We start from the raw sequence: 12,614 nt of genomic DNA, 5'->3' as shown, positions 1-12,614 counted from the left end.
GATTATGTAGTTAATGTTCAATACTTGTTGTCCCCATTATATTAAATTACACTTCAACAGACAAGGTATGGATAAGTTTGTGCTTGTCCACAACTTCAAGCCTGATGGGCTTTACTAGGGGGACTTTTACAATTTAAAACTAGTTTTTGTATTTTTTGACGGCTAAAAGAAATTCTCCTTAGATAAAAAATAAAAAAAAAGGAACGGTAGAGAAGGAAGAAAACCCTAAACTCTAACAATTCATACAAATCTTTAGTACTGGTCATACATTTCAAGAACCCTAAATAGTGGGGTTTGCTACTCATAGAATGCACCTCACAGCACATGCATCCCACCATATATTGGGAACATCTACTCATGAATAGACACACAAATGTGGAAAATGGTCTTGATATATATATGTGGTTGGGACATGTTGTGAGATTGGTGTGAGGAGCAGATCCAGACTCTTCAAAGACATACTATCCTTATTTTTCATGTATCAATCTCGTAGGCCAGGCTGGCTTTTATAACTTTAGTCCAAACTCCAACCATAAAAACAAAGGCAATGGCTATAGTCCGGGTGATGAAGAAGATTCATAACAGTTGATGGCTGTTCTTTGTCTGCTTCGTTGGCATCTATGTATATATTGTTCAAAACTAGTCTACGTTTTCCTATTTACTATATTGCCGTTTAGTGGTGAAGAAAGGAATTATTGTTCTGCCATTGTGGGCTTTTAAGAGGTTTGCTGTGCTTTGGGTCCTGCAACACAGGGCTTTGCACACAGTGAAAGATGCACGGAGAATCTAACAAATAATATATGATCTGAAAATGGACTCTCTGAGTCAGCCATGTCCGTAGTTTCTCTGTCCACCTTGTAATACCAGTTTTTCCTTGAATTTTAAGAATCTTCCTTACAAGTAATAAGTTTAAACATATCTTCTCCTTTTCTCTTGCATGGCAAAGGACCCATTTGGCAGAGGCTAAAGAACATCCTAAAAAGGAAGAAAAAGAAAAAGAAGAGGAGCATGATGGGTCGCCACCTCCATCAATCTGGTGTCATGTTTCCAAACATTTGTACAACTAGGATTTTGCTGAAACGCACTCTGGATATCCTATCCAGTACCCACAAAATACTACATCATGCACTGGAAACATCGGGAACATCTCCCAATGCATAATAACATACAAGCATAGGAGATATTTCCTATGTGTGTGGGGTTCAACTATGAGACCGGAAAGACATGATACCAGAAAAACTTACATCCAATCAACTGGTATCATAAAATAGATGACCAATCAGGTGGTGTTCACCACAATTCATGAGATGCTTTGATTGGTTAAATCTTTTCGGTATCATAGATTTACTCATATATGTGTGTGTGGCTGCCATGTCATGTGGGTGTGGATAGAGCTCTTGTGGGTAGGAGAACCGAGCTGGCTAATTTATAGAACCAGACTCTCTCTCTCTCTCTCTCTCTCTCAATCCATGATCCATGATCCATGACCCATCAATCTATCTAAATGAAATACCTTTTGTTCAAACGTATTTGGCTGCAAGGATGGAGCACAATGGGGAAGGGGTTTCTTTGATCAAGTGCCTTGATGTCCTTGTTAGTTTAATGCATGGCTTTTTTAGTTCTTGTTGTTATTGTGTGGATGGGATACCCTTCCACCAACCAAATAGTAGATTGCGTGTCCCTCGTGTTTTTTTTCCTTGATGAGATTTTTTTTTTTTTTTTTTTTTTTTGTAAACATTGATGAGATCTATCAATACTTATCCCATAGCCAAATACACCCAGGTATCTTGTATGTCTATGCATGTAAGAATTTATTGAGAAATGAATTATGGGAAAAAATCAAGAAGCCATACCAAAGTTGTAGGGTAGGTTTCACTTTGAAACGACGACTTTGAGCTAGAGGATATGCCCAGGGCCTCTCACATGGGGAAGCCAAGTGGGATGCCAATTGGGCAGGGTTGGCTCCAGAAGTGCCAACGTGTGTATCTGAGCTTGGTTGCATAATTATGGTTGACCGGTTGACCCAACTCCTGGAACAACCAGGCTGGATATATATATAAAAGTCTTCTCTATACATTAAAAGACACTAACCTTTCAAACTAATTAAGGCTGCAACTGCTCATAGAATGAAGGAAAATGAATGGCTTCATTGGAAATGATGTTTCAATAGGAAGATGAATCCTATTCCTAATTAATTTTCCTGGTGTTTCACTTTCACCAAACTTGAAAAACAACCTGAATTGTTGAGAAACATATAGAGTGTACATTAATTGCAAGATATGGAATCAAGAGAATCAACCTCTGTGTTCTGAAAATGACTTCTATATGTAAAACTGAAGAGGAATATTTCCTACAATTGATACTCATCTTTCATAAATATTCAATTTCCACAGCCATTTTACGTGCAATAACCAATCACTATAAAATAGAAAATTTAAGAAATATATATAATTTGTTCTCCTTCATTTTAAGCTCAACCACAAGGAGATAGCCCAAGTCTTCCAAAAGTGGATTAGGTTTGGAAAGATACAACCCAAGTGACCAAATAGGTGAATTGGTTCTGTTCATGAATTGCCATATCCCTATCTTGAAAGGATGGTTTACTGGGAAATTAAGCTAGCCCTGTGCATGCACATGGGGCAAAGCCACACATTTGATGATGATGATCCCCATGGAAGTAAGTAATTTAAAAGTACTTTTCACACTTGAAATAGTCCTGATCAAATCATTATAACCATATGATCTAAAGATTGCATTCTACTTCTTTCGTTGATTAATTATCATTATCTTTCGAATCAAACCAACAGGATTTTCAGATGATTACAATCATCAAACTGGACTGTTGTTTGGTACAGGAGAAATTCTTAGTCAGATCCATCAAGAGTAGAACATAACCTTGCTTTGTGTTTGTGTCAACATTCAGTACTGAGTCATTTCTCTTGGAAAATGACTGATGAAGAAAGCATTGGTCCCAAAAGTGAAGAAAAGGAGGGGGAGAAAGAGGAGTAGACCAAGTCCTAGGGGCCAGTTGGCACCCGTTTGGTATAATCATGTGAAGCAAAAGGCCCACCTCCAAGAAAATCATTCACTCCATCTTCAACACAGACATTCATCTCCTCAGGGCCCCAACTTTTTCAGGCTAAAGAAAAATCTCTTTACTAGTTTACTTCCATCACTTTCCCATGCTTACTTTTGAAGAATGAGTATATGGAGTCTCTGATAAAAGAAGGCCTCGTGGGTCACCCCGCTCGTGCGTTGCATGCTAAGAAGGGCCCAATATACCTTACTGTAAAGCCAGTGAAATAAAGAAGAAAGTAATAGAAGAAGAAGAAAGGCAACAGGAGAAGCACTTTCTCTATTGATTTAGTTATAAAAGTATTAAGACTTCCTCATTGTTTTCTCCACACTACTGAGCCTAGCAATAATGGCGTCCGAGAAGGTGGAGACCATAGTTGCAGGGAACTACCTTGAGATGGAAACTGAAGGCAGCTCTAAGTCTGCTAAGAGCAAATTATCAAGATTCTTCTGGCATGGTGGTTCTGTCTACGATGCATGGTTCAGCTGTGCTTCTAACCAGGTAACTACTGTTGTTTGCTTGGTTGAGTTCGTTCTGCGGAACAAGATTTGGTCATATATATTGTTGCTTATATATATGTGATTGTAGGTGGCGCAAGTTCTTCTCACCTTGCCTTATTCATTTTCACAACTGGGGATGTTGTCTGGGATTCTTTTTCAACTGTTTTATGGATTGATGGGGAGCTGGACTGCGTATCTTATAAGTGTACTTTATGTTGAGTACCGAACTAGAAAGGAGAGAGAGAAAGTAGATTTTAGGAACCACGTTATTCAGGTAAGAAAGCATAACATGCTGCATTATCGGTCCTTCTTCTCCATTGAATGAAATACCAAACAAGTCTTTCATTCTTCTCTATTGTCCTCCACCAAATAAGAAGAAATCAGAAAAAAAAAATAGATTCTTGAATTTTAACCAAAGATTCAAATAGTATCCTTGTTTTGGTGTCAGTTTTGGGTTAACTACTTTAATTCTCTGCAGTGGTTTGAAGTTCTTGATGGGCTTCTGGGGAAACATTGGAGGAACGTAGGCCTGTTTTTCAACTGCACTTTCCTGCTGTTTGGTTCTGTAATTCAGCTAATTGCTTGTGCAAGGTAATTTTAGACATTAATAAGAAGTTAAACCCAAAAACAAAAGATTATAATTTTGAATACTTTAATTGTAGTTGTGTTTTTCAACAAAAGAATTGAATCTGCATACTAATAATATACAGTTCACTGTTGCTTGACAATGCAGCAACATCTACTACATTAATGACAATCTTGACAAGAGAACATGGACTTACATCTTTGGCGCCTGCTGTGCTACCACTGCTTTCATCCCTTCATTCCATAATTACAGAATTTGGTCATTTTTGGGTCTCATGATGACAAGTTATACTGCATGGTACCTAACCATTGCTTCCCTAATCCATGGGCAGGTAAAACATTCTCTGCAATTTTCCATTTCAGTTTATAAAAGAGAAGAAATGATCCATTAATTGACCCTGTTTACATTTCATGGTCTCCTTTCTCTCTTTTCTAAAATTTATTTATTAATTGATTTCTTTTCCTTTTATTGTGGCATCTAAAGGTTGAAGGTGTGAAGCACTCAGGCCCAACGAAAATGGTCCTATATTTTACTGGGGCTACCAACATTCTGTACACCTTTGGAGGACATGCTGTCACAGTGTGAGGATTTATGAATACATGCATATAAATCACCGCATACATGAACATACATATCTGCCGACCTTCATACATCCATATATACAGATTAATATACTGGTTTTTGAGTAAGGGAATTTGATCATAACTTGGGGTTGACTGTAGGGAGATAATGCATGCCATGTGGAAGCCACAGAAGTTCAAGCTGCTTTACCTAATTGCAACACTCTATGTGCTAACCCTAACCCTACCATCGGCAATTTCTGTTTATTGGGCCTTTGGGGATATGCTCCTTAACCATTCCAATGCTTTCTCTTTGCTCCCAAAGTCTGGATTCAGAGACATTGCTGTGATTCTCATGCTCATACATCAGGTGAGCATTCAATCTTTTCAAATTAAAACACCAGAAAGCACAAGCACATTATTAGAAATGGGTCTTCTTCATGACACACAAGTATATAATAAGTATTGTCAGGCTTACTAATCATAGATCTCTGAAGCTTGAATTCATTCTGAAGTTACAAGTTTTCCAGTGACACTGTTTGGTTCTTGGTGCAGTTCATAACATTTGGATTTGCTTGCACTCCGCTCTACTTTGTGTGGGAAAAGTTGATAGGGATGCACAGCACCAAGAGCATATTCAAGAGGGCTCTCTCTAGACTACCTGTTGTGATTCCAATATGGTTCCTGGCAATCATATTCCCATTCTTTGGCCCCATCAATTCCACAGTTGGGTCTCTCCTCGTCAGCTTCACTGTCTACATAATCCCTTCCTTGGCACACATGATAACCTTTGCGCCTGCATCTGCAAGAGAGGTAAAAATTAGGCATTTTAGTTCTTAATCACTGTTCTTAACCTTTCATTGATTAATGTGGACAGAGAGCAACACTATTTAGTGGAGAGATGGGCTTAAATCTGCATAGTCCTCAATTAGTAGCTTATTGTTCTCTATATTTTCTTTTTCAGAATGCAGTGGAGAGGCCACCATCATTCCTAGGAGGCTGGGCTGGCTTATACTGCCTGAACATTTTCGTGGTAGTATGGGTTTTGGTGATAGGATTTGGATTTGGAGGGTGGGCCAGCATGATCAATTTCATACACCAAGTGGATACATTTGGTCTCTTCACTAAGTGCTACCAGTGTCCCTCACGCAAGGCTTAATAATATAGAGATCTCTACAAAGAAGAAAAGTTTGGAATTAATACATTTTATACAGTATGTAAAGGGATTGGTTTTGTAATTTGTGTTAACTATTCCTCTAAGAGAAAGTGTAACCCACCTTTTGGTTTTTGGAATTCTCCTAATTCTAGCTCTCTTCTATGTCGCTTACATGTAATGATCTTTCTGCTGCTCACCTGGTTTTCCAAATTAGAAATGAATTAGGAGCTGCTATTTCCGCTCTTAGATCTTTTTGCTCAGGTCATTCATACAACTGCTCCAATTTAAAACACTGTCTTAAGACAGAAGGGTTCATTTAGTAAATAGGTGATCAGAAAGCTCATAGGGGAGTGGCTAGAGTTAAGAAAAGGAGTGGCGATATATGGGCCAAACCCTAATTCAGTTTGGATGGTTATCTCTGTCACAACCTATGTCATCTCAATGGACAATGGGACCTTAACTAGCCAACAAAATCTAGACGTCGCCTGATCGAAACCTTTATATGCTGAATTGCTAGCACATGGTTCCATGACAAATAGATAGAACAAATTAAAATTTGACCCTCTAGTGATTGGTTGGTGGCTACGGTGGATAAGGGGACCTAACCGATTGGCCTTGCTCGTCGCATAGCATTGGGCCGATGTGATGGCGAAAGAGAAAGCTAAGGCGTCTAGAAATCTAGTTGGTCCGTTTCAATTTCACATTAATTCCTTTCTGCAATTCATCATCCAAGCCCATTTGATCTGACTGGTATATATACAAAGTACACCAATAGGGTCATTTCGGAGATTTCAAGCCAACTGGAGAACCATAAATTGAACACCCATTTAGAAAAAATCAGAGATTAAGTGGTTTCTGTAGGATGTATACCCTACAGAAGTGCCATATCCCCCCCACCCCACCCCATGTGATAGGGGATCAATTAGTTGTTTGGCCCATGAATCAATAAAACAATGCAGGTGCCTATTACCTTTGTGGGTTTATTATTATGACTTTCTCAGTAGTTTGGCTAAACTGCTAAAGTGGCTTTTAATCCCTAGAGAGATGAGAATAACATGGAAAGGCTTAGAGTAGCTTTTTCCAACCTTCTCACTCTTTTCTTGGTGGGTTTATTATTATTATTATGACTTTCTCAGCAGTACTCTGCCAACCTTCTCACTCTTTTCTTCACAGTTTATATCAACTACCTCTACTTTTTAAGCTGTCCAAAAGTAACTTTTTCCTCCAAGGTCTAACTCAGAAGTCTCAAAGAACCCATTAATTAAAAGGTTACCAAGAATTAGTAAAGAGAGGTAGAAAAACAGTTCTGATCAGAAAAATTACTCTGTAGCTTACTGGTATGTGCATGAACCTGCAGATTGACCAGTTGGGGGGCATACTCAAACTTTGTCGACCACCATAGTTTTCTTAGAGAATTTAAAGCAATTTGGTCACTGTCATGGATTTTTTTCACCATATATAGCTAATGCATCTGCCTAATTCTTTAATTCTAGAGATAAATGGGAACCCCAAAAATACAAAAATAAAAAATAAAATAAAGAAAATAAAGAGAAAAGGGCAGCAAATTCATGACAATTCATTCCTTACTACTTCACCTCTCTTTTATTTTTGCCAATCAAACATCGTCTTGGATGAACTGCATGCACAAAACTACGATCATATGCAGTTCATCTTCAAGCTCACCACTATACGTAGGTTATATTTATCTATTTATTATTTTAAGTGGGACCATACATCAAATGGTGGATCCAAGTTCCATGTATCCTTGCCAGTTGGTTTCTCATAAAGAACATATCACAACTGTGATGAAGATCTATCATCACCTGCTCTCTTTGGAAAGTTATCCATGGAAGAAGAAGGTTTTCCGACTCATCTGCTGGCCAGTTCTTGAGATGAGAATGAAACCCCTTTGTCTTGATTCATGTTGTAAGCTTGTGAGCGTAGGAATCAAATCTTGATTAGGGTTTTGCAATCAACAGTGATGAGGATAAGGTCAGGTTCATTGACTATTGCATGACTGACGCATTTTGTGATATGGCACCACCTATGTCCTCACATGCTTGGCTCACCCACATTGAACCACACCAGAAAGTAACATGTCATATCTATTTAGGTGTGACTAAGGACCTTCCAAGTCACAAACTCCATCCCCTTATGGACCATTCTCTTTCTTTTGCTCTTTCTTTCTTTTTCCTTTTTTTCTTCTCCTTCTGGCCAATGGTCATCACTGACACCTAAAGAGAGAGAAACATGAAGAAGAGATGGGTAATATGTGACTAAGAAGTTGAATGAATTTTGTCAAACTAGAGGGTCCCATAGAAGGCTTCAAAGTCCCACTTTGAAGAGGGCCCTTGACTACTACTCATCAAACTTATTGTTATCTTCATCTCTATAGTCCCCATTCATGCACATATATCAAAGCATGTACATAATGAAATAAATTGTAAGTACAGTCCAAACATGCTACTATTTACTCTTAATTGTCTCCATGAGAAAAAAAAAACACCCAAAAGAAAATTTGCACATTTAGATATATATAGTCAAGTGGTTGTTTCTAAAGAATTAAAGTGTGTGGCCTCTAGCAAAAGGAAAAGGCAAAAGAAAGTTTTGTATAGTATAGTGGACCTTCGATGGTCCTATTAATAGTGTGTGGCCTCTATTATTAGGTAGCATCTACCAGCGTCGAAACAGGAACAGTTGTTATTTGGGTACGTACTATTTCAAAACCAAATGACTTTTATTGGAGAGTCTACTTTTTCTTGGAAAAGCTAGCTAAACACAAAACAAAAGGTTGGTTATTTGCTTTAACGATTTAACATGTGAGCATTTACCTTCTCCTCCATTGGCCTCTAGTCACCTAGCTAGTCAACAACCTCATTGTCAAATTTGCTTGCATTTTGGAGAAGCTCCAGATTAGGTTCCAACACTAATCCACATAATGTGTTGAGAGTTATCACCCTCTTTGTCCTTCAGCTTCATCTTCATTCATTGCTACCCTCTAGGAAGAGGGGGTTGTAGAGGATGGTATCATGGTAAAAGTGGTTGAAGTCTATACTGTGTGATTGATTCATATTTGGTGTTGATCATGTGCATGGGAACTCCAAATCCCATGGCTTTAGGAGTTAAAAACATTATTATATTATGCCAGTGATAAGTTGTTATCACCTTTGCTAGGGTTCGGTTGGTGTAAATAAATGGGAGTGTGTGAATGGGCTGAGTGTAACATCTGGTTTGCTTTTGCCTCATATTTGATCTTCTCTTGTTTGCTAACTATTAAAATACTATACCAAAGAGTAAAAGGCTTTTTATTTAGGCCCTGTTCGCTTTTACGATAAGTTACTTATCCGGGTAAATGCAATTACCTAGGTAAGTTTTTCTTGGAAAATACCTATCCAGGTAATTACATTTACTCATGTTCTTTTATTTCCTAGGTAAATAAGGAAATGGCCATTTTAACCATAAAATATCATTATTAAAAGGAGTATTTTTGTCCTATTCAAGTATTGGCAACTTTCCTCCAAGTGGAAAGTTATTTATCCACCTACGAAATGGTATCACTTACTCGGCTAAGTAATTAATACCCAAGAAAATAAACTTTCCCTGGTCCCCCGTCCTCACATAAATATGAAAAAAGAACATGGGGTTCTTGGTCAATGGGAACCAAAACCCCATTGACCAACTTTCTCCCCTCTCAAAATCAAAAAAAAAAAAAAAAGAATGCCCCCTTAGGAGTATGATAGGAAGCAAAATTATGTGCTCCACTTTATATGACACATGATTAAGGTAGGAAGAAGCTTAGGGTGATAAAAATTTTGCATCAGATAGGGGTGCAAATAATAGTCACAAACAAATGGATGCAAAACTGAACTGGGTATGTGGAAAATCTGTAACTGGTTCAGATTTGTTTTGCAAACAAACAGAGCCTTATGTTACTAGTAATTGAATACTTTCATTCTGCATAAAACTCATTCAAATTTTAAACTGTATTTGTCCAGAATTTTCCATTTCTTAAATCTGTTTTTACACCATATTCCCTACATCAAAAGAAAACTTAGATTTTTTATCAATCTGACTTAGTGTACTTGGTTTCGCTTATCAAGAACATGATGTGTTGAAATATGAAACTAGGGATGGTATCCAATGGAGTGAAGTTGATATGGTAATTAGCTGCAGAATGGCTATTGAATAGGTGGCCCCAAAATTCATAATCTCTAATAGCTACTTTTATCATAAAATCACAAGGTTGACCTTATTTTCTTGTTTTAAGTTGTTTACTGTATAATTAAATTAAGATAATATACGGAGTAGAAAAACTATCGGTTCAGCCTTGTAGATAAACCAACTCTATGGAAGCAGGAGGGTCACTTCGTTTTAATTATTAGTATATACAGTGTAACATCTATATTACTTCATCAATATTATGTTAAAATGTTAATAAACATAAAACATCTTCAGAGTTGCACATCGTTGTCAGATTAAAAATGTTAAACAAAGAAAGGATATGAAAGTGTTTACACACACGTATCCAATATTTGAGTATATATATTAAGCGTGTAGATATTTAATTTGAACCCTGGTCCTAACCCAAACCCCAAGCATCCTAGCCTGCTGTTTCATGAGGCTGCAGGGTTTTTCAGGTCAAGATTTGGTAAGGCAGGTGTTTCAGGTCAAAGTTTGGTAAAGCTCAGTCGTAATAGTGTCCATCAACCCAAAGCAACCTTGACCTATCACTGTCGATTCTGGTGAAGGTGACATTTACAGAAGGGTATGAAGGTCGATGGAGGTGCCTACTAGCTCAGTTGACCAGCAAGTCAATTTGAACTTACCAATTCAGTGGTGGTTCATTTGATACGTTAGAAGGGTTGTCCCAATGGAGATGTGGATTCGAGTTCTGCTATTCGCTACCACCAAATTTGGAGGAGAATTATTAGTGTGTATGCCCAAAAAAGATTAAAAAAAATTATGTCCCCTATGCGGGGGACTCAGGCATGAGGAGGTGAGTGTATGACATTCCCTTCTTCCCCTTAATCTTTGGGATTGTTAAGGGTATTGTTTGCATGAAAATAAGTTTAATTTTCTTTAGGATTGTCAAAGGGTTTTGTTTGCATATATATTATCTGAATTCCCCTTAGATTGCTAGTGGGTTTATTTGCATGCACAAGGGCTGAATTCTTTGGGACTGTTAAAGGGATTTGTTTGCATGTAAATAAGCTGAATTTCCTTTGGGACTGTTAATGTGTTTGTCTGCATTCATGTGAACTGAAATTTTTTGGACTGTTATTAATGGGTTTATTTGCATGCACATGGATTGAACTCTTTGGGACTGTTAATGGTCATGTATGCATGCATATAAACTGAATTTTCTAGGATTATTCATAGCTTCATTTGCATGCACATGGGCTGAATTCTGTTGGAACTGTTAATGGCTACCTTTGCATAATTGTGTGCCATTTCTTCCTCCCTCATTTTCTCTTCTTGCATTTCCTACTCTTGTCATCAATTGGTTCCTACACTTCATTTTGTGCAAATAAAATGATTACATACACTAGAGTGCTAGATGACAATCAAGAGGATCCCTTCCCCTAGAAAGTATAGCCATGAGCATGGATGGTCAAGTCATGCATACCTTATGAGGATCTTGGTTTTTTACAAATGCATCATGGGTTTCTTTTGGTGATATTGACTAGTGTATGTAGCTGTCAAAGGTAAGTACCCACTCCCTCCAATAGCTCTTTTGACATTCAAGAAGTGTTGGTATGAGGCTTTTTGAGCATTAAGTTAGCATGGGTTTGGAGGGATATGTGTCAATAGGAATGAAACATTCCATTGATGTTTTAGAACTTTAAGTCCATGTGACTTGATGATTTTCACACCCTTATCATTGCTAACGTGTTGATTCATGCTCAACTATGCAAGTGACATATTTATGTTTTCTTTGAAATGTTTGAATTGTTTGCATAGTGTAAGGTTCTTCAAACATTGAGTTGGTATGCATTTTGACGCATGCATGTCAATAGGAACGTCAGTTAGGGTGGCTTAAGAATGACGATCATGCTTAAATGCAAATTGTATGATGACATGTGAATGATATGGAGGTTTGAATTGGTTTTCTTGTGCTCAAATCATGTTTCATGTGCAATGTTTCAAAGTTAACAGGTTAGGGAGGGTTCGACTATGATATAGAAAAGATATCCAGAAAATAACTGATCAATAAACTGGAATCATAAACGTGATATCCAATAAGGTGTTGTTTATCAAAATTCATGGATGGTTTTTGATTGATCAAAATTCTTTCCATACTATATCTTTCCCGCATTATAGATTTTCCCAACATTAGGACGTAGTGATACATAAAGCTAAATTGATCACACATGCCCTCTTATTGAGAATATGTTTAGACGCATACAACTAAATAAATCAAGAGAATAAGAAACCGAAAGAAGAATAGGATAAAGCAAAAAGAAAAAATAATAAGGAGATGGAAAGGGTAGCATGTTTGAGCTTTAGGAAGCTAGTTAAGCTAAAATGTGAAGAGAAAGTAGGGATAGCAAGTTTTGTTTTAGAGTAATTGGTCTAACTTAGGAATCAAGGTCCAACGTTTGGGAAAAATAAATCATTAGGTAATGGTCTAACTTCAGGAAATATAATTAGTTGTTAAATTGCTTGAAGCAAGTGATTAGTTTAAGTTTAGGACATTATGTAACCTATTAAGTTTGGGTGCAAGGATACCTAGCTC

General features: G+C 37.4%; 1 protein-coding gene across 1 annotated transcript; it reads left to right on the top strand.

Annotated features, from left to right (window-relative positions):
• The first annotated feature begins 3,176 nt into the window (after window positions 1-3,176).
• Window positions 3,177-6,056, top strand: LOC148852152 (auxin transporter-like protein 3). The gene is made up of 8 exons (XM_088946988.1): window positions 3,177-3,577; window positions 3,665-3,850; window positions 4,055-4,167; window positions 4,310-4,493; window positions 4,646-4,743; window positions 4,885-5,092; window positions 5,278-5,535; window positions 5,687-6,056. Exons 1-8 carry the CDS (start codon window positions 3,425-3,427, stop codon window positions 5,879-5,881), a joined length of 1,395 nt encoding a protein of 464 aa, XP_088803114.1. The 5' UTR covers window positions 3,177-3,424; the 3' UTR covers window positions 5,882-6,056.
• Window positions 6,057-12,614: the final 6,558 nt, after the last annotated feature.

The sequence above is a fragment of the Nelumbo lutea genome, chromosome 5 (genome assembly GCF_056320005.1).
Source record: "Nelumbo lutea isolate HS-2025 chromosome 5, American lotus-T2T, whole genome shotgun sequence".
NCBI classification, from domain to species: Eukaryota; Viridiplantae; Streptophyta; class Magnoliopsida; order Proteales; family Nelumbonaceae; genus Nelumbo; species Nelumbo lutea.
This window is presented reverse-complemented; position numbering and strand designations above follow the sequence as displayed.